The 19,488-nt window shown below is 50.5% G+C and overlaps 1 protein-coding gene across 1 annotated transcript; it reads right to left on the reverse strand.

Moving 5' to 3' along the window:
- Positions 1 to 261: 261 nt before the first annotated feature.
- Positions 262 to 17,907, reverse strand: bmp2k (BMP2 inducible kinase). The gene is made up of 16 exons (XM_037482221.2): positions 16,648 to 17,907; positions 10,548 to 10,666; positions 10,224 to 10,329; positions 9,938 to 10,080; positions 9,138 to 9,259; positions 8,523 to 8,604; positions 7,626 to 7,758; positions 7,145 to 7,248; positions 6,988 to 7,067; positions 6,763 to 6,911; positions 6,327 to 6,514; positions 5,838 to 6,113; positions 4,896 to 5,122; positions 4,642 to 4,802; positions 4,449 to 4,562; positions 262 to 1,811 (listed from the first exon to the last, which is right to left on the reverse strand). The coding sequence occupies exons 1-16, from the start codon at positions 16,772 to 16,774 to the stop codon at positions 739 to 741; spliced, it is 3,204 nt and encodes a 1,067-aa protein (XP_037338118.2). The 5' UTR covers positions 16,775 to 17,907; the 3' UTR covers positions 262 to 738.
- Positions 17,908 to 19,488: the final 1,581 nt, after the last annotated feature.

Here is a 19,488-nt window from a genome sequence, read left to right on the forward strand (position 1 = left end):
TTAATCGTAGCCTTTCTGATTTGGTTTGTGTCTTTTAACGCAACGACGTGTATAAACACTCTTTTTTGTCATATTTAAAGTGTATTTAAGTTATTCTTTGACCTTCCTGGGGGGCGTGTGTGTCTAAAGATGTTTTGTAGCATCCAGATTTTTGTATCTCGACTTTTCATATCTGAGCAATCAGTGCTGAACTCTAAATAAAAAAGGAACCATTTTAAAACTGTAAAACTGCTTCTCGTCTTCACATCAAATGGCTCAGAGTCAAACTTTTTAATGTTTTTTATTGCATCAAACAGTTTTTAGCACGATAAATACAACGTGAGAAAGAAGTCGTATCAAAGGGTGAAAACAGCAACCTGCAGCTTTAAGGCGTCTGGAGGACACACAAAGACACACAAACGTCTCTCTGTTCCCTTTGTGTTCTGCAGCATTAGTGAAAAACAAAGATCAAAACCGTCTTTTGAGTTTAAGAAATGAGTCCAGACAGACGTCTTACATTCTATGACCTTATAAATGACCTTTTTATCTGTAACTTAAAAATAAAGAATACGCAGTCGTCACGGTTACTGCGAGGCAACAAAAGAACAGTTAAGAGAAACCAGTGAACATGTAGCAGAGTGCAGAGAGATCTAGACCAGTTAAAAAGTGGTTAGGGGGGGGGAGGAGGGGGGGGAGGTAAGGCCTCGTGGTGCTTGGAAAGGAAACAAAGATGGTGGCAGGTCGGGTCGGGAGGAGGAGTCACTGCTTGGTGGGGAACGGCGCCGCTCCAAACGGGTCGAGGTCCAGAGGGTCGCCGAGGACGGCCGCCCCCTCAAAGGGAACCGCCCCAAAATCATCCGTGCCGACGAGGAGGGGGGGCCCCGCCCAGGACTCGCCCTCGGGGGGGCCCTGGTACTGGCCGGCGTCCTGAGGGTGGAAGGGCTTGGCTCCGAACGGGTCCAGGAGGGCCTCGTCCGCCGGCCCGGCCGCTCCCTCCGCCATGGTCACGTCGGCGCCGATGTTCTCCTTGGAGTCGGAGGCGGCGAGGAGCTCGTTGCTGCTCTGCGAGTCCCTCCGGCCGACCTTCTTGTGCCGGCGGGCCCGCTCCGGCGTGCGGTGCGCCGGCTTCCCGGGCTTGCGCCCGCTGGTCGGGGCGCCGTGGTGCTGCTTGGTCTTCCTCTGCCGGGACGCCAGCCTCTGGAGGCTGCGCTGCTTCAGCCGCTGATGATGCTGCGGCGCCGGCGGGCTGGCCGAGTCCTCGGGGGACGCCTGCAAGATGCCCTCGGCGCTCCTGGAGGGGGCCGGGCCCGGCTGGAAGGGGGAGACGCCGAAGGCGTCGACGCCCTCGGGGGAGACCGGCGGCGTCTGCCCCACGGGGACGTCCCCCCGCCCCGACCTGGAGAGGTGGCGGTGGAACGGCGCTTTGGTGAACACGTCGGCGGCGGCTCGCCTGAACGGCGCCTCGGAGAAGATGTCGGACGCCACCGAGGGCCCGGCGAAGGGGGCCAGGCCGAAGACGTCCACGAGAGCCGCCCCGCCGGGCGACTCCGGGGGGGTGATCAGGGTCATGGCCGAGTCCCCCTGAGAACGCCCCTTGCGGTTCCTGTCCCCGGGGGGGTCGCAGTCCGAATCCTCGTCCGAGTCCATCAGCAGAGGCCTCTGGCCCATGTTCTCCGGCTCCGTGTCCTCTTCCTCCTCCGCCTCCTCCTCCTCCTCCTCGCTGCTCTTTGGCGAAGGAGGGTCGGACTCGAAGTCGCTGTCGGACTCCTCCCCCCCGGGTCGGGGGTTGCTCCTCCGGCCCGGTCTGTGCTCGGTCTTCATCTCATCGCCGCCTGCTGACACACAAAGGAGGGACTTGAAGAGGTGACCAGCAGGGGGCGACTCCTCAGGAGGTCTGTGAGGAAAGGTCTACTTCAGTAAATCATGGACTATGAAGCAGGTGATGCTTTAGGGCGGGCCTTACTGTGATTGACAGGTCTCTCTACCAGTGGTGCGAGGCGCCTCGGTGCAACGTTACAGAAATCGGGATTTGAACTCATAATCCTGACAGTTTGTCAGACGTTGAAACAGAAGGAGAAATCCCCGAAAAGCTGCTTGTGTGATCACATGATCACATCTGGAGAAGAGACTTTAAATAAGAGCTTTGTGCTGCTCTAATCTTTCTGTGTACGTTTATGTCCAAGAGCTTAATGACAATTCAGAGATTGGCCTAATTAGTGAGTGGATGGTCTCCAATTACATTGAAAGTAAATTGTACCACACACAATGAGCCAAGTCATTGTCCCCCCCCCACGCCCCCCCTGCTGTGAACACGAGATGGAAACCTTCAGCCGTCCAAACTGGCAGCACGTGACGACAGATCGGCCAAAACGTGCACGTTATCGTGCACTGAAAGCTGCTAGAGGAGCCTCTTCTCCCACTGAGCCCAGATCAGTTTGAGGAGGAGCCAGAAGACCCCCCCCCCCCCCCCCCAAAATACTCAAGACTAAGAAATCAGAAACATCCACAACTCACGATTGAATTGTTGATACGATAAAATATGATGTGGGTCAGATTGAAATTAAGATTATTCTGTCTAGAATAGACACATTTTATTTGAAAAATCCCAACCGGTTTAATTTTTACGACTTGAGAATTTGTTCTTAAAGACAAATGATTTAGTTTAGTTGAGGATTAATGTTCTTAGAAGGTTAAACATAAAATAACTTAAAATCATCTGTTGTACAAACATCCAGATTAACCGGATTAGATGGTTAAAAAAAGACGAGCAAATTACAAATAATTCAGACGGCTCCATTTTCACCGACATGAACCCAGAGGATCAATAATAGTTTGATGATCAGATCTTTTTACAATAACAGGAACATTCTGTATTTTGCACGAAACCTTTTTGGAAATCTGAATTGATTTAGTTTGTTTGACGGACAGGAACATCTGCTCATGGTGTGATGGTGGAGAGAAACTACAACAACTCACTTAGATTTTAAAGGTTTTATTTATCAGTAACATTCTATAAAGAAATACATTCACACGCAGTTTGATACACATTCTGCTGCAAAAACAAAGTATGAGACAACGTATTGATGTGTAGTTTGTGCAGGTGGGACATGGTAGTGGTCTTTGGGGGACAAACCCCCCCAGACAGAGAGGACGAAGCACAGAACACTTAAAAAAACAATAATATAGAAACATATTCACGGGTCTAAGAAGGGTTTGTATTTAAAGTGCAGTTAATGGCTCCGTTGTCCCTTTTCCACACTGAGATCCATCCACCAGCAACCATGAACCAGATGTTTGAGCTGTCCATCACAGTGAGAAGAACGCAACCCCCCCCCCCCCCCCAAAGAAAGCCCAGATGAAGGCAGGCGGTGATGTAACACTTACCTCCATCTAAACATGTTTACACACACACACACACAAACAATAAAAATCGTTCACCATTTTGAAGGGTTGTCATTTACACTCCTGAATGTAACGAGGGGGGGGGGGGGGGGTTTAGTCTTTCAAGCAAACTTTGGTAACTGAGGAAAAAAAGCACTGCTGCGTTTTCCTCAATATGAACATAGAAAAAATAAAATAAAAAATAAATGCCACTTGAAGGCACTTTGTATCACAAAAGTTCATCCAAAACAAAACCATTAGAGAAACAAAGAAATAAAAGGATTTGAATTAAAATGAGGTGAAAGGTAATAAAACAGCTTTAAATGAGTCGATTTGTTCCCTTTTCACCTGAAAGTCGCCCATCGGTCTGGTTTTTGGTCCTTTTGATTGATGGGCCCATTATGATCTGCTCTGAACTGTTATTACTAAACGTGTAACAGGGGGGGGGGGGGGGGGGGGGGCATTTGAGGCTTGGTCCAACAATCAAAAACAAAGATTTAGCATCTTGTGAGGAATCATTTTAATGGCCTGAAAAAGATGCCAACGAGCCCCCCCCCCCCCCATTTGAGTTTGGTATGAGGCTCAGCAGCGTTTCTACAGAAGCTTCTAATTAAAGATCAGATCAAAGGGGGAAGAAAGGAGGTGTTTACGCTCATTTGTCTTTAATTACAGAACTTGTTTAAAGTCTGAATCTTTGTGTTGTTGTACTTCTCCTTCTGACCACAAGGGGTCAAAGTGCACCTGAGAGCGTTGTGTAACGATCCCTCAGCTGCACAAAGAACTACACAAAACAACTAAAGAGGAAGATCACAAGTTATTGATCAGATCTTCTCTTTATTACAACCCTCCTCTTATTAGCAGTATTATTATTATTATTATTATGTGTTAGTACCTAGTTCAAGGCTTCTGACCACTACAGGAACCATAACAACTAACTCACCTTCTCCTGACGGGGGGGGGGGGGGGGCACTAATGGGACACCTTATGGTTTTAATGCTCCACTGACAGAACAAAGGAGCTGGGTTGGGGGGGTGGGGGGGGGGTCCACAGTGTTGGGTCCTCTCTGCAGAGACTCCTCTAAGACTTGCCTGCGCTGGCCACAAAGGGGGCCGAGCCAAACAGGTCCTCCGGTGGGGGGGGTTTGGTGGTGGAGGGCTGCAGCCGGTCCATGTCCATGCTTTCCGTTCTCTCTGCTGCTTTACCTGAGGGGGGGGGGGGGAGGGGGGGGGTTATTCCCTGCTGTGGTTTCAGCACCAGAGCGTGTGCAGGAGGAAACGTCACCTGCTCTCAGGAGGTCGAACTCGCGGTCCAGAAGCTCCTCCTCCGTCAGGCGGGAGAAGTTGTCGTCGCCGAAGGGGTTCCAGCGCGTCATGTCGGGGGGGTTGCTGAGCCCACTGCGAGCGGGCGCCGTGAACCCGTCCAACGCCAGCAGGGGGTTCGTACTGTGGAGACGGAAAGGCACGCGTTACCACGACAACCGAGCAGCACGTCAACGCGCCGGGCCTCCCGGGGGGGGGGGGGGGGGGGTTGTTTACCTGGCCGTGCTGGAGGAGGAGTCCACAGCTGATGGTCCGCTCATCTGCCTCGTCCCAGCGCCGCTCCTGGCAGCGTTGTAGGAGCTCAGCGGGGTCTGGAACTCGAGGGGGGGGGAAATGTAGGGGGGGGGCTGCTGAGCGGGGGGGTGGTACTGCTGCTGCTGCTGTTGTTGTCGTAGCAGTTGTTGATGCTGCTGCTGCACAAACGCCTGCTGGTACTGGTGCAGCTGTCAGGGTGGGGAGAGGGAGGGGGGGGATGAGGGGGGGGGGGGGATGAGGGACAAACCTTTTGATTTCAGGGTTCACAATGATTGTAACAAAATGATGAAATGTTGTTAGAGAAACAGTTCTGGATTTGGGTAAGGCTGGGGACACGGAGGGAGGGGGGAGGGGGGGGGGAGAACAAGTGAACTCAGGAACACCTCTAACTTTTCGTAAAGAGGATTTGGAAACATTCCAAAGAACATTTGGGTTCTTTTGGGGTATTAGCGTGGTTTGCTCTTTCTGAGTGACACATGGCAGGTGTCTTGGGGACAAGGAGCACGCGGCGCCCGGCTTCGCTGCGACCAGATTGCTGCTGAAATAAAAACAGATGGTGGGAAGCAAAACTAAAATTTGCAGAGGCGCCTTTGGAGGCCCGTGTTTGTGTGTTTGAGTCGCGTTCTGCGTAAATACGAGTTCTCTGACTGTTCGGAAGTTTCTGGAGCGTCTGCTTGGCGCAGACGGAGGAGCCGCTCGGCTGCCAGGGTTTGGAACGCAGAGGGAGGTTTTTAGGAGCCGCTCTGACATTAAATGAAACACTCGGCTGCGTGTCGCTTCACGCTGGGCCTCCATGTGTTTCGCTGTCATTTGCTCAAACTATTTATTGCCGTTTTGGACTGAAATCTTCTGCTCTGAAGGTCCGTGGTGATTGCTTGTGCTTGAATCAGATGGGGTGCTTACCATGGCGGCGTACTGAGCCTGGGCGACCTGCTGCTGGTACAACGGATGCATCATCAGCTGCTGCTGCTGCTGCAGAGCCTGATGATGCTGAAGAGCCTGATGATGCTGCTGCTGCTGCTGCAGGGCTTCATGATGCTGCTGCTGAAGAGCCTGATGATGCTGCTGCTGCAGGGCTTCATGATGCTGCTGTTGCAGGGCCTGATGATGCTGCTGCTGCTGAAGAGCCTGATGATGCTGCTGCTGAAGCTGCAGGGACTGCTGCACAGCCTGTTGGTACTGAGGGAAGAAGAAGTGAAGATCATTCAGGCCCGATCCAGCTTCCCTTCTGACTCAGTGGGTTGTGCTTGAGGTTTCCACAGTCTCTCTCTCAGAATTAACTTTGTTAATTTTTGTAAATCTATTGATAGCCCTAATATTTGCACAGATTAATAATTGCACATTTTGAAATTCATTAACCGGGATTAATTGAGATTTAACTGAGTTTAATACCTGGAGGTATTGAAGCTGCTGTGCGTTTGCATGTTGCTGCTGCACAGCGGCTTGTTGTTGCTGCTGCTGTTGGTGTCGTTGTTGTTGTTGTTGTTGTTGTAGCTGCTGGAGACGCAGGTCTCCAGGCTGCAGCTGCTGCAGGGCGCGGTGCTGCTGACTGCCGGGCTGCACGGAGCCGGGGGTCAGAGCTGAGAGGACAAGTGGAGAGACGCATTTAGAACATGGAGACCCCACCAGTACAGGAGGAGCAACAGAAGAATACATGCTGCAGATAGGACTTTATCTGAAGCAGGGGGGGGGGCACTAAGTGTAGTCAAGAGCACCTAGAAATTCTGTGGGGAAACTTACAGGAAATTTTCTTCAATTTCATTTGATTTAAAGATTAAACACGAACTTTTCCAGTATCAACTATGCATTTTGTTCCCACTGGACGAACCTCTCTGTCCGTTGCTGACGGGGGCCGAGGGCGCGGTCATGTTGGCGGGGGTGACGGTGTTGGCGAGCGGCAGGACGTTGCTGTTGGCTGGTTTGGGCCTCTGGCGGGGGGCGATGGACGTCTCCGTGGGGCCGGCGTCGTCCGTTATCCTGTGACAGTAAACGACAGGTTTCGCATTGTGTGACCTGGAAAAGGCCCATTTTCCAAAGGAAGTGAGGTCAGTACCTGGCCTTGGTTGTGCTCCTCCGGGCAGCCACCTCGCTGGCGGTCAGAGGCTCTGGCAGAGACGTGGGGATGGGGGAGTTCTGCAGGAAAGCGATTTGGTTTTGAAATGTATCAAAAAGCAAATGATTGTGCCGACGGCTTCATCCCAGCGACTCACAAAGAGATTTGGCACTGGACACTCTTTCCCAGCTAGTTGGAAGGCAAAGTAGGACACTTGGTAGATGTCGGGTCTCTTCTCCGGCTCCGGGTCGAGGAGGTACCCTGCAGAAACACACCAGTCCTATTACTGTGATGTGAGCTCCCCCTTTGGCCACTAGGTGGAGCCGTTTGTCACATTCTGTTCAAACTGCTGCATGCATTTGAGGGAAGAGGAAGCCATCAGGCCGCCTGTGAATAACTGGCTCAAACTGGCTCAAGTTGTGCAAACAGCTGACGTGAAACCAGCAGCCACAATAAACTATCAATGCTTCATTTCATCACTTATCGTTGTTTCTAGCCTGCAGTCACACTGCATCATGAGGTAAAGCTTTGCTAAAAGGTCTCCTTCGTAAATGGATGGCCTCAAAATGAGAAGAAACAAAGTACAGAGAAAAACAGTGAAGGAATATTAGAATAAACATTCAGCATCTCAGACTTACTGATCAAACAGTGCAGCTTGGAGGAGAACTTTGAGTTATCTGGAACGTTAAAGGTTCCGTCACAAATGGCCACTTGACTCTCTCCGAATGGCAGGGCGAAGAAGCACAGCTTGTACAACAAGCACCCGAGAGCCTGTGGAGAGACCAGCTCGTCTTTAGCTTTCCTCTGAAACTAAGAACAACCTGTGATCTCAAGAAGTGAAGATAAACCTCACAAATCAGTATCTAGATTCATGAAACATCGCGTCATCTTTTCTCTGACGGTGCGTTTAGGGGAAGTTTGTCTGTTTTCTTCCTTTAAAAAGGCGCTTAGTCTTCACAGTTGTTTCCAAAGAGCTGATCCCGTCTGATGCTAAAGCTCCTAATCCAAGTCAGAACTGGTATAAGCGGACTCCCAAAATGCATTACTGCATGCGGGACAGGAAGCATGAGGCGCTGGCGTGTTAGACACGTGGCTAAACATCAAACAGGAAGTGAGAATGCAGGGGGCCGTCCGGGGGGGGGGGGGGGATCGAACATCTTTTTGCAGACGAACGCTACTCACGACTAACAGCAGGTATTTTATATTTAAGACCGATCATAAGAGAATTAAAAACAGACGCTCTGCTTCATTTATTCCACTTGCAGATGGAAGGGAAGCGAAAGGCGTCCGTCTGCACGGAGGAAGTCCAAAAAGAGGAAATATTCAGTAGACTCAGATCAGAAAAACACAGGCGTTAATGTGTCATAAATTCAGATCCTGTTTTATAAGCAGAGCACCGTCTTCTCTCCAATATCAAGTCAACAAGATGAGACTTTGTGTTCATGGAGAAGCGTTTAAAGAACGTAGAAGATCAGGAACAGCTGACCAGTCAGAAAACAACAAACGGTGACAAATGAAATGTAAAAGGCTCTCACCCATATATCCGCCTTGGTGGTGATGGCTGTCCCTGCATACAGGTTGATCATCTCTGGCGCCCGATATGAAAGCGTCGTGTACCTGAGACAAGAAACAGGTCAGAGATCAGATGAATGCTTTTCAGAATACGCCAGAATCTCCCTTAAGAGTGTCGAGGTTCCTCATCTCCTGATGAAGACGCACTTTGAGAGTCTATTATTTTATACACAAAACATCTGACAAACTCAAAAATGATAACAAATTGGTAAAGATTAAACATTGAATGAATTCATATTCATATAAACGTTTTCTATCCACAAAGCAGCTGGTTGAGATGACAAAGTGTGTGTGAGTCACAGATGAGACACTTTACACCTCAGCTGTAAACAAAGCTCACGGGAGGAATCACATGTGATGGGGGGGGGGGGGGCTGTGACCATGCAGGGTCACCACAGCCACCGCTAACCAGGCGCTGCGGCGTGTCTGACACACGCCAGACGGGTTGGAGTCGTCAGAAGGGTGTGTGTGTGTGTGTGTGTGTGTGTGTGTGTGTGTGTGTGTGTGTGTGTGTGTGTGTGTGTGTGTGTGTGTGTGTGTGTGTGTGTGTGTGTGTGTGTGTGTGTGTGTGTGTGTACTTCTTGATCTCGTCCTCCACGGCGGTCACCCCGTCTTGGTGGGGCAGCAGAACCTTGTGGGTGGCGCTGCCGAAGTCACACAGCACGTAGTTCCCCTGGTCGTTCAGCAGGATGTTCTCCACCTGGGGAGGGACGCCACCAAGGACATGGTTAAGAACAAGTCTCTCTAGAGGACCGGAGACCGACTCAGAACCAGTAAAGTTGCTTTTAAATCGTCACAAACAAAAGATTTCTGTATTTCACTTCAGTTGCTGCTGCTAAGTAGCAACAAAGGCCCAAAGATGGGAAAGAAGAAGCGACAGAAAGCTGCTGCTGACGGCTCAGCGTCAGGCCGCTTTGTTCCTCTCACTTCCTGTGGAGACGTGACGCGAGCCGTGTGGGCCGACAGGACGGGCCCCAGCGGGGGACGGGCCTGGCTCGTGGGAAGACCCAAAGACAAATGCAAACACTGTATGCCTAGCGCTCTTATTGTGAAAGGTAACGGAAGGAGGGGATCTGAAAGGGTTACTAAAGTCTCAACCTTTTATTCTTCTGTCAAGATGTTTGAACCTTTTCTTCAATGGAAAATGTAACTGTGTTCATACAAGAGGATATATGGACAATATGTTGATATCATGGTTTCATTTAAGTCATCTTATTACTATTACTGTTGTAGCTGTGCTATTATTTACCCACTTGGTCATGTGACTACACCCACGTGACTCAACATTGTCACAACAGCCATTAAAACATTGTGATGTTGGATTTTCTCATACATTCTGAATCCCTTTGCCTGGTTCTGAAGGACGGGGAGCGCTCACCTTGAGGTCTCTGTGGATGATGGGCGTCTTGCATTGGTGCAGGCGGGCCACGGCCTCGCAGGCGTCACAGAAGACGTGGAGGACCTCGGCCTCGCTGAAGCCCACGTTCAACCGCTGGTTCATCTGCTTCACCACCTGACCGGCTGCAGGAGAGAGAGGATGGCAGCTCACAGCCAGGAAGCCTCCATGATCCACAGAGGGGCCACAAAGGCAGCAATGCATGAATCGATCTTCCTTCCAAATGAGCGTATTTAAGAAGCTCCCGTGTGTGTGTGTGTGTGTTTACCTTTACAGAATTCCATGAGGATCAGGACCTCCCACACGCTGTCTGACACCGCGTTGATTGTCGAGTCCAGGTAGCCCACAATGTTCTTGTGGCCCGACAGCTCCTTCTACAAACGGGATGAAACCGTGAGTTCTTGGGTTTCTCAAGGAGTGAAGCTGCCTTTGAAAGATCACCATCCGACTGGTTCATTACACTCAAACAAATTAAATACATCTCAATCGGATTGTTCAGGTAGAGACAAAAAAACACATTGTTTTTTTCCGAGCACAGAATCATCTTCTCCAGCCATGAGCCGAGAGGGGGGGGGGGAGATGATGCTCTCACCATGATGGCGATCTCCCTCTTGTAGACGTTGAGGTCCGGCACGTTGTTGACGTACATCCTCTTGAGAGCGCAGCGGACGCCGCTGTGCGTTCGAGCCAGAAACACCACGGAGAAGCCTCCTGGAAAAAAGCATTAGCAGAACATCAGCCCCCCCGACGTGCTTCATGGGGAGGGAGGTTCATATGAAACATCTCAGTTCACACAGTCAGCTGATAGAATGTTAACATTCCTCCTTCCTCCTAACCCTGGAGAGCGTACACCAGTTGTTCTACGGTACCGCAGCTAACATGCTAACATGCTAACATGAACAGGGTGATAGCAGGTAAATATGGTTCATAGAACTGAACCAAGAGGTTGGAAGCAGATGTTTCCACAGCAACACACAGACGCTGGTTAACAGAAAATGGTGTAATCCAGGATTTATAAAAAGGTCTCCATGAGCTGATCATGGGGATTAACTCATTCAGCTTGGGGGTGTAATCATGGAGTCACTTAAGATCTTTGCTTAATGGAACACAACAAGCTTTTTACTGAGAATGAGACAAGCTGTTTGTATGATGGACTGAAGGCGATTAGCTCGTCACCGTGTGAATGGACTCTCAACACTGCGATGGGACCGGACCCGGTCTCATTAGTGGAGGATTACTGGGGGGGGGGGGGGGGGGGGGGGGTGGGCACTGAAGCCCCCCCAGACTGAAGAGGATCCACAATGGCACGTTTGTTGCGTAACAAGTTACTGTAGGTCAATGAGCTCGCGTGGTGACTCAAACCGGTCCAACCGCTGTGTGAGAGCGTCAAACAGAACACGGCCAACACAAACGTAAACACACGGGGTCGAGTGTTTGCTTGTAAGCGTCAGTTTATCAGATTAGAAGAGGCGACCGAGGGAGGGGGCGACACATGTAGCCAATGAGACAAAAGACCACTACAAAGCATTAGAATGTCAATGAAAACTACCACGACCACCACTCACTAAGTACCTTTATGAAAAACTACCAACTGATGAAAACATTCTGCTTAAATGAGTAGCACACACAATATTGAATAACCCCAAAAATACAAAATAGGAGAAAGCCATCCAGTGACAGTGTGAAGAAACATTAGCCATGAAATGTAATCATGTGACTGTCTTATGAACGAGCTACTGGGAAAAAAAGAACAAAAACACAGCAGTATGTATTCATTTATGAAGACTTGAGTTGAGTCTATGCCTCATGTAGTGCAGGTACAGCATCATGTAGGGCATTGACTTAAAGGAAAGAGAAAGTAAGTGTAGGACACACAGAGGGGGGGCTGAAGGACGGAGGGAGAAAGAGACTAAAGACAAAAGAACAGCTAACCGTCGCACAAACAAACACAAACCACAGCCTCAGGGTCCACTGCATTCCTCCCATTGGGTGGAATGTCGACCTCAGGGCCCGACTTTTTCAGTATACAAATGGCCCGGGGCCACTGTGTTGTAGGGCTGCACAGTACCAAGTGATCACATGATGTCCATAACAACTGGAGCTGCTATTGGGCAGGTTTCATTTTCACACCCCGTCATCTCAGGGCGCCCAGTGGAGACAGTTGTGTATTATCTGTATGTAAACCTGCACAAACACTACCTGACAAATCATAGAGCAGATAAAGTTATTATAATAATTATTTGAAAGGCCTGAGCCAGGTGTAACACAACAATGACTTACTAAGTATGCCAGCCACGGCAGCAGGACCCCATATTGTTGTCCCGAGTGGACCAGGACGGAATCATTTACTTTAGAGCTTTCGGGGCCTCGTGACCAGCAGCAAACCAACGTCTGTGACAAACAAAGGGTCCTTCCACCAGTGACAGAAAGCATCGGTCTGTAACCAATAAAACGATTAAGTCAAACAATGGACCCGTGCAGATACTTGGACTGTGACGAATGTCACAACAACGTCATGCCTCCTTAAGGCTGGAACATGCGTCTGCGTCTTGTTTTACACATTTCTTCCGAAAAAAAACTCTTCAAACTGATTCATTCTCTCGTAAAAAAAAATCTGTTTTAATGACGGAATTATGTTATAAACCAGAAATGTGAGACTCCAAGGGAAAGGGGGGGGGGGTGAAAAGGCTCTTGCGTATTGCTCTGAAAATGCAGAAGCGTAAAGTAGGCGTAACAGCTGGATGAAGTACAGTGAGAGAGCAGCTCGACAGTTTGGGGTTGGCACAGTGCAGAGAACAGGAACACGTAGATTAGTCCAGATGAGCCTGATCACACCAAGTATTTACAGCTTTATCTTCAGAAAGTGATGCCTGGTGGCCGTGAGCCCTGCTGAGTGGGAGGTTTTAATTGGATTAAATTAGCAAAATCTAATACGGTTAAATACTAAAGACACAACGGACATGGTCAGTTGTTGGTGACAGCTGGGCAGGGAAACCCAAAATCCATCAGGACAAGAAGAATGGAGTGGGGAGGGGGGGTTGATCAAGCGCTGCGATTATTAATAATTTCCCCCCCCCCCCCCCCAGCATCACGGGGACAGTCACTGGCAGACACTCGGCATGTGACGCAGACACGAGGTAAAACACTCGAGAAGAGAAGAGTCCGACTAGTGATTCAGGGTCAGATGTTGTTCCTCTGGAGCATGATGTCATCGCCGGTCAGACCTCCCCCGTGTCGCTCCTTCCAACCATGAAGCTTTATGCAGAAGTTACACACCCCCTCCCCAGGACTGTTCAGTTCCGTGATAAGAAGAAGCTTCTAATTACTGGGGTTGTTTCTCCCTTTTGGGTCAAGTCATTTAAATGAATAGGGCAGCGTGTTAAAGTACATCATAAATACCATCCTACAGCGCTGCATTCCCCACAATGTAGGAAAAGGATTTAACAACTGGATTCAAGTCCTTCAGGTTTCTTTAATCACAGTTCACCTGCAAGCCGAGGTGACGTCTGGATCAGAAGGACTTGGCTGAAATCTAATTTCAACAACGTAACAACTTAGAGTGTCAGATGCAAAGTGCGTGGAGAGCAGGTCCATACTAGGTCCTCCTGAGCTCCTGGCAGGCGCCCCTCACACTAGTTTACAAGTGCAGACACTCGGGTGCTTGTGGTTGGGAGGAAATGAGACAGACCGGCCAAGCTGCTGGAAGAAAAGGGTACAAGAGGGTGAAAACATGACAGCAAGAGCTTAACTCCATCCTACCGATTACGCAATATGCTAAAAGAACAAAGGTAGAGCACTACTTTAGACACAAGCCAGAGGCTCCACGTGAAACCAGTGGTCTTCAGTGGATACGGAGGAACAAGTGTGCTCAGGGCCCAAAGTTTAGATGAATAAAAACAAAGTAAACACCCCCAAAAGGATTCACCAGCTTGGCTCCCTTTGAGGGGCTTATTTTATATCCTATAAATGATGCACACATCAAACAGCAGAATAAGGTGACAGCACATCTGCTTTAAATGTAGCTCACAGCTGCACCAGGTGTGGCCTTGTTGACTGAGGGGATGAAGCGTGTCTCTCTGCCTGATAATGGCCGTGTCCACATGTTGCATCAACAGGAAGTCCCTCCTTCTGTTGCTCTGGTTTGGAAACACACCCAGAGAGAAATGGCTTTTAACACTGACAACTTTCAATAAGCAACAGGACATCTTGCTCCAAACCTAGAGCCCTCACCGGAACACAGATTTGATATATTCAAATTAAACCTCGGACTGATGGAGCGCTACGTGCTGCTGTAATGTGTGTATCAGTTGTGAAACACTTCTTATTCTCAGTCAAACACACACATTCATGAAAGGCCCCTCTAAATGATTTATGTAATAGACACACGGTAATAAAAGGGTCAGAGCGCAGATAGAGGGCCTCGATGAGCGAGTGCTGCATCGTACCACCATCCTGTCTGGGGGGGGCTGGAATAAACCACAAGGGGCACAATGCCCCCATTCATGCCCAGTACAGTATGCCAATAATGAAGAGGGGGTGCATTCTCACCCGCCTCCCCCTGGCAGAAAGGGAGGATCAAACAGGTCATTCAAAAAGCTCGTTCCCATCCCATTGTTAGTGGGGTCCGTAGAAAAGGACCCACGGTGCAGTTCTGGAGCTGCTCATGCAGACTGCCGGTGGGTTTGGGGCTCAGAGCATTAACGGACACAACGTTAGCCCAGAAAATCTGTGGAGGACCCAAGTTGGCTGTGAAGGAAGCGACATATTGCATCTCACGTTACTTTAAGGCAGTGAGTTGGATGTTCCATCACGCAATAAAACTACAACATCTCCTGCACTAAGGAGCCTGCTTTTACGTTTCATGTATTATGTGTTACAATGCAGAGAGGAGCAATGCGTAGCATGCTGTAAATTTCTATACATCCTTTGAAACAAAAGTCCCGGTGCGGCTACAATGCCAAACTTTACACAACTTTCCAAACCCACAACTTATCGACGGGATTTCCACACGTTTCCTCAGCTTCCAGACCTCAAAGAGGAAGCGTGGAGCGAGTTGGTGGAGAAACGGGGCCTCACAGATGCATCCTGTCCCTTGGGGTCATGCGTGTGTTCCTCTCGGAGACAGCAGCAGATGGAGCAGAGGAACCACCGAGGCCAAAGGGGAAATGGCCGTGTTCCGACTCCACGGAGGACCTGTCCAGCGCCGCAGAAAGAGCGAAGCACGAGGCCGGGTCATTAACGCGTCGTCTTGCTTTCCCTCAGACAGGCTCAGCTGCTGGGAACAGCTGACGAAGGAAATGCAGGACGAGTCCACGAGGAATCCGTCTGACACGGCACGCAGTGCCACACCCCCCCAGGCCCAGCAGGCCTCATCCAACACATGCACACTCCATGCGTGTCCGCTTTATGATCCTGTACTAAATACGGATCCACCGTGATGGCTGGGGACCAATATTCCACATTAGTCAACATCCAGTCAATGACTAGATGCAGCAGAGTGTAAAGTGGGATTAAACGGTTACGATCAGCCGTGCAGCGCTGATGAGACGAAGCCTGCACCCCCCAACAGAATGATGAGCAAAGGTCACCAAGCTACCTTGAGCTGCACAACCACTTCACATGATTATATGATGACACAAGACCCGTGACTGCTTGCAGGAAGGCTGGTGTGTGTGTGTGTGTGTGTGTGTGTGTGTGTGTGTGTGTGTGTTGGGGCAATCAGGTTCACAGTTTGAGTCAACAGCAGCTTTAGTTTGTGCTCTTTATTCATAGCGACTTAGAAAGAGCGACTATGGCCTCAGTAACGTAAAATGCATTAAATATCGCCGCTCCCCTTTGGATTGATTTGATTTTCCAATTACAGCCGGGCAGAGGAAATCTTTGCCAGAAGTTTCCTTCCCTCCGTGCGTCCGTTTTGTGTGGGATGAACCCGACTTACCGAAACCTCAAACAGGAGACTGTATTTGAGTAACAAATGTATTGATCCATTTAAACGCACCACCAGGAGGACCCGCTACAGCAAAGGGATCATCAACAGCATCCCCATGTTCTGTAACACGGAGGAACATATGTTCCACCAATCAGCATCCCCATGTTCTGTAATAAGGAGGAACATAGGACTCCTCCTCATGACCAATCAGTGGCTGAGAAAAGGCTGTTCCTAAACTATCACACTGTTTTTAGGTTTCACACACTTCCTCATCCTGAGCGACATCTCAGTCCCTCCATGAAACAGTAAGAAAGACGCGTCCACTTCATGAGACACGAGTTTGTCCCCATCGACCTCGTTCTATTGATTGCTCGGTGTCCCTCAGCCAGTGAGGACACACGTCTTTGTACCAACAGCTGCTTTAAAAGCAGACTGCAGAAGGACATGAGTGGACATGTTGAGCAGGGTTTCTCTTCCTTTGTTGGCACGGAGGTTTGGACCCTTGATGCCCTGGGGAGGTGTGTGTGTGTGATGTGTGGGGGGGGGGGGGGGTACTGCCTTCTAACATCTTTAAATCCTGGCTATAAAACAGACTGGTGCCCCACTTTAAACACCGACCTACTTCAAGTAATAACGTACATTCTTGGGAAATAAGCAGATGTTAGAGAGGGGGGGGGGCGCTAGAGGAGTTGTGAGTTGTACACAAGGGGACGGGTGTGACCCCCCCCCCCTCCCAGTGGCGTCCAGTGTGTGCGGCACGTACCCTCTGCGATGAGCTCGTCCACGGTCACCTGGTAGCGGCCGATGGCGAACACTTTGCCGAAGTAGCTGCTGAGCCCGGAGCCGGACGCCCCTCCGCCGCTGTCCGACATCCTGGAAAACTTCTTCATTCTGTACTTTCTGTCCCCTGAGTGCGGGTCACCGGACGTAAACCCCCCTTTTAGATAGAACGGTGTAACTGGGCCGTGACCGACGTCTCCTTATCTAACGTGACTTCAGTCCTCCTCCCGCTGCATGCTCCGCGTCGGCTTCCTCTGGAGGGACTACAAGCCGCCGGGCGACACGGCATCAAAGTACGGCTGATACACGAGTTACCCGTGGGGTGTTCTCCATTAAAAAAACAACAAAGCACTGGCAAAATGTCGAACAAAAACAAACAAAAAACAGTACAAAAGAAGTGGTGTGTTCGCTAGCTAATGTGGCACATCGCCGCTGTAGCCGTTGCTAGCATGGACTCGACGCCAATAAAAAAAAAAAAGATGCCGGCCGCAAACAACGCCGTCGGGACCGGGGTTGATAAAAACCACCTTCGGTGGCAACGAACCCAACCTCCGGGGAAAAATAGATCCAGCCCACCAACCGTCGTTAGCTTCCTAGCCGCGGCGGGTAGTTAACGGCTAACGAAGTTCGCTAACTGCCGCAGAGGTTCCAAACGTCGCCTCGGCGGGAAGGCAGCGGCGGACAAAGTTCGCCAGCGGATTCAGGCGGAGTCGTTAGCTTCCAAGCTGCGGCGGCTAGTTAGCGGCTAACAAAAGTTCGCCAGCAGAGGCAGCGGTTCAACCCGTCGCCGTTAGCTTCGCACATCCGCGACTCGTTCCAGTTCCCCTCCGGCGACGCCGGCTAGTTAGCGGCTAACGAGCCGCTAGCAGCTACAGGGGTTTCCCTCCACGCTCTGAGGCAAATCCCCCCCCCTCTCTATCAGAGAAGGCGCCTGTGTCTCATCAGAAACTCTCCCGGCAACGACGATTTCATCAGGTCCACCTGGCTCATCCCTTCACGCCCGTCTCATTATTTGTGTTTTTCTTTTTTATTTCTCGTGGAGCTTCGCTGACGCTAAACTTCTCTCGACTCCCCAACGGCGGTCTGCAACGCGAGTGGGTGGCGTTTGTTATCTGGCCAATGAGAGGGACAACCTAACCTGATGTGGCCCCGCCCCCTCCCATTGTCACGATTGGTGCGAGTGGGGCGAGTATGGAGGCCCATTAGTGCCAAGGAGAGAATCCACTGTGTACAACAAACGCACAACACTGTGAACCTGCTCGTATTTTCACCTTGGCTTCATGTAAAATGCACACTGGGATACGAGTCATATCGTAGTGGACGAAGCGATCAAAGACTGATGATCTTGTGAAACTCTCTTCTCTTGGAGGCGTCACCAGCTGGCAGACAGACTGGACCGTCCGGTTGGGGAAGGAGAGCCCAGAACCCGGCCCGGAAAGAATGCTGGCGCGTGTAGAAACAACCGAAGCCTCAGTCGGTTATCGCGCCACAGTCCAAACGTGCGTTTGCATGGCGCTCGCGACACGCCCTCCTACTTTAACGATGAGCCGCAAGTGGAAAAGAAAGCGGTTTCACCCCCCCGGTGCACGGAGGCATGTGTGGGAGGCCGGAGGAATCCGCCGCGCCGCTCATTCCTTCCCGTGGTCCGTCACTCAAAACGTCCCCCCCCCCTGTTGCCTAGGCGTCGTGAAGCCGTGTCTGGCAGCGGGACCGGTGGGAGCACATGACGCGAGACGGGTACTACACAGGGGACGAGGTCACGTGACTCCGAGGACCCCCGGGGGGGGGCTCCTTAAGACACTTATTGTTGCCTGTCTTTGTGTGTGTGTGTGTGTGTGTGTGAGGCTTATGCCAACCACCTGTTGCTCACTGAAACACAGATTTTTTTCAGGCTGACCTCTGACCTCCTGGAGGTTTAGAATTCAGGGGCAAAGATGAATAAGTGAAACACTGCGTTATTTCACAGGTGGACAAACGAGGCAGTGAGTGACGCTTTCATACCACGTGGTGAAAAGGCCTTTCCTACATTCACACAGTTCCTTTTGCAGCCCCGAACGAGGGACTTTAGTGCAGAATGTGATTGTGTGAAGTGTCCTCACCCTGTGCCCCCCCCCCCCCTCTGGCTGGTGAGTGGAGCCTCTTCACTTTGTTGAGAGACAATGGGGGAAGTTTCACGGTTCCGTCCACGTTTCCTGCGCCGCTGTCGGGGGGGTGGAAGCTGTGCTGCTCGGGCGCTGTGGATGAACTCGTCCTACATTTACAGAGTGTCCCCCCCCATCTTACCCCTCACCCCCCATTGTGGGTTTCATCTCCCTTGAGAGAGCTTGATACCGTCACTAAGTAACGGCTTCATGCAGCCGGATACAAAGAGCCACAGTGACGCCGAACAGCAGACTGCAGCGGCAGGATCGCCGTAGGAATGTCCTGGGGGGGGCGAGGGGGGGGGGACGTGGTCATGTAGACCTGTTTTCCTTCAGCTCAGATAAAGAGGGAAGGGGGGGGGGGGTTCAGAGTGAATCTCTTGGGTTTTAATGAGGGAAACCTTCCCCCACCTGGATGGTTCTGGTCCCTGCAGGGCTGGAGGACTGGAGGGGGGGGGGGGGGGGGGGGGTTTCGCCCGGTGGGGGGGGATTTCATGTCTCCAGGCCTCCAGTCCGTCCTCCACTTTACACCATCTTTAAATGTATTTGTACAGATTCCTTGATGAATCTGTTTGTTGAAATATCTATTTATTACTTAATTATACTTTAACCCATCGACATACAACATTAAATATAAAACTAACAGATGATATTTATTCATGAAGATGTGTTTGAGTCCTTTT

Source organism: Pungitius pungitius, chromosome 5 (assembly GCF_949316345.1).
Source record: "Pungitius pungitius chromosome 5, fPunPun2.1, whole genome shotgun sequence".
Classification (NCBI taxonomy): Eukaryota; Metazoa; Chordata; class Actinopteri; order Perciformes; family Gasterosteidae; genus Pungitius; species Pungitius pungitius.

Coding starts and splice junctions, on each gene's coding strand:
- bmp2k (XM_037482221.2), bottom strand. CDS start 16,774: ATGAAGAAGTTTTCCAGGATGTCGGACAGCGGCGGAGGGGCGTCCGGC. Junction 10,667..16,647: donor GGACGAGCTCATCGCAGAGG/GTACGTGCCGCA, acceptor GCTTTTTTCCAG/GAGGCTTCTCCGTGGTGTTT. Junction 7,068..7,144: donor GTCCAGTGCCAAATCTCTTT/GTGAGTCGCTGG, acceptor GCTTTCCTGCAG/AACTCCCCCATCCCCACGTC.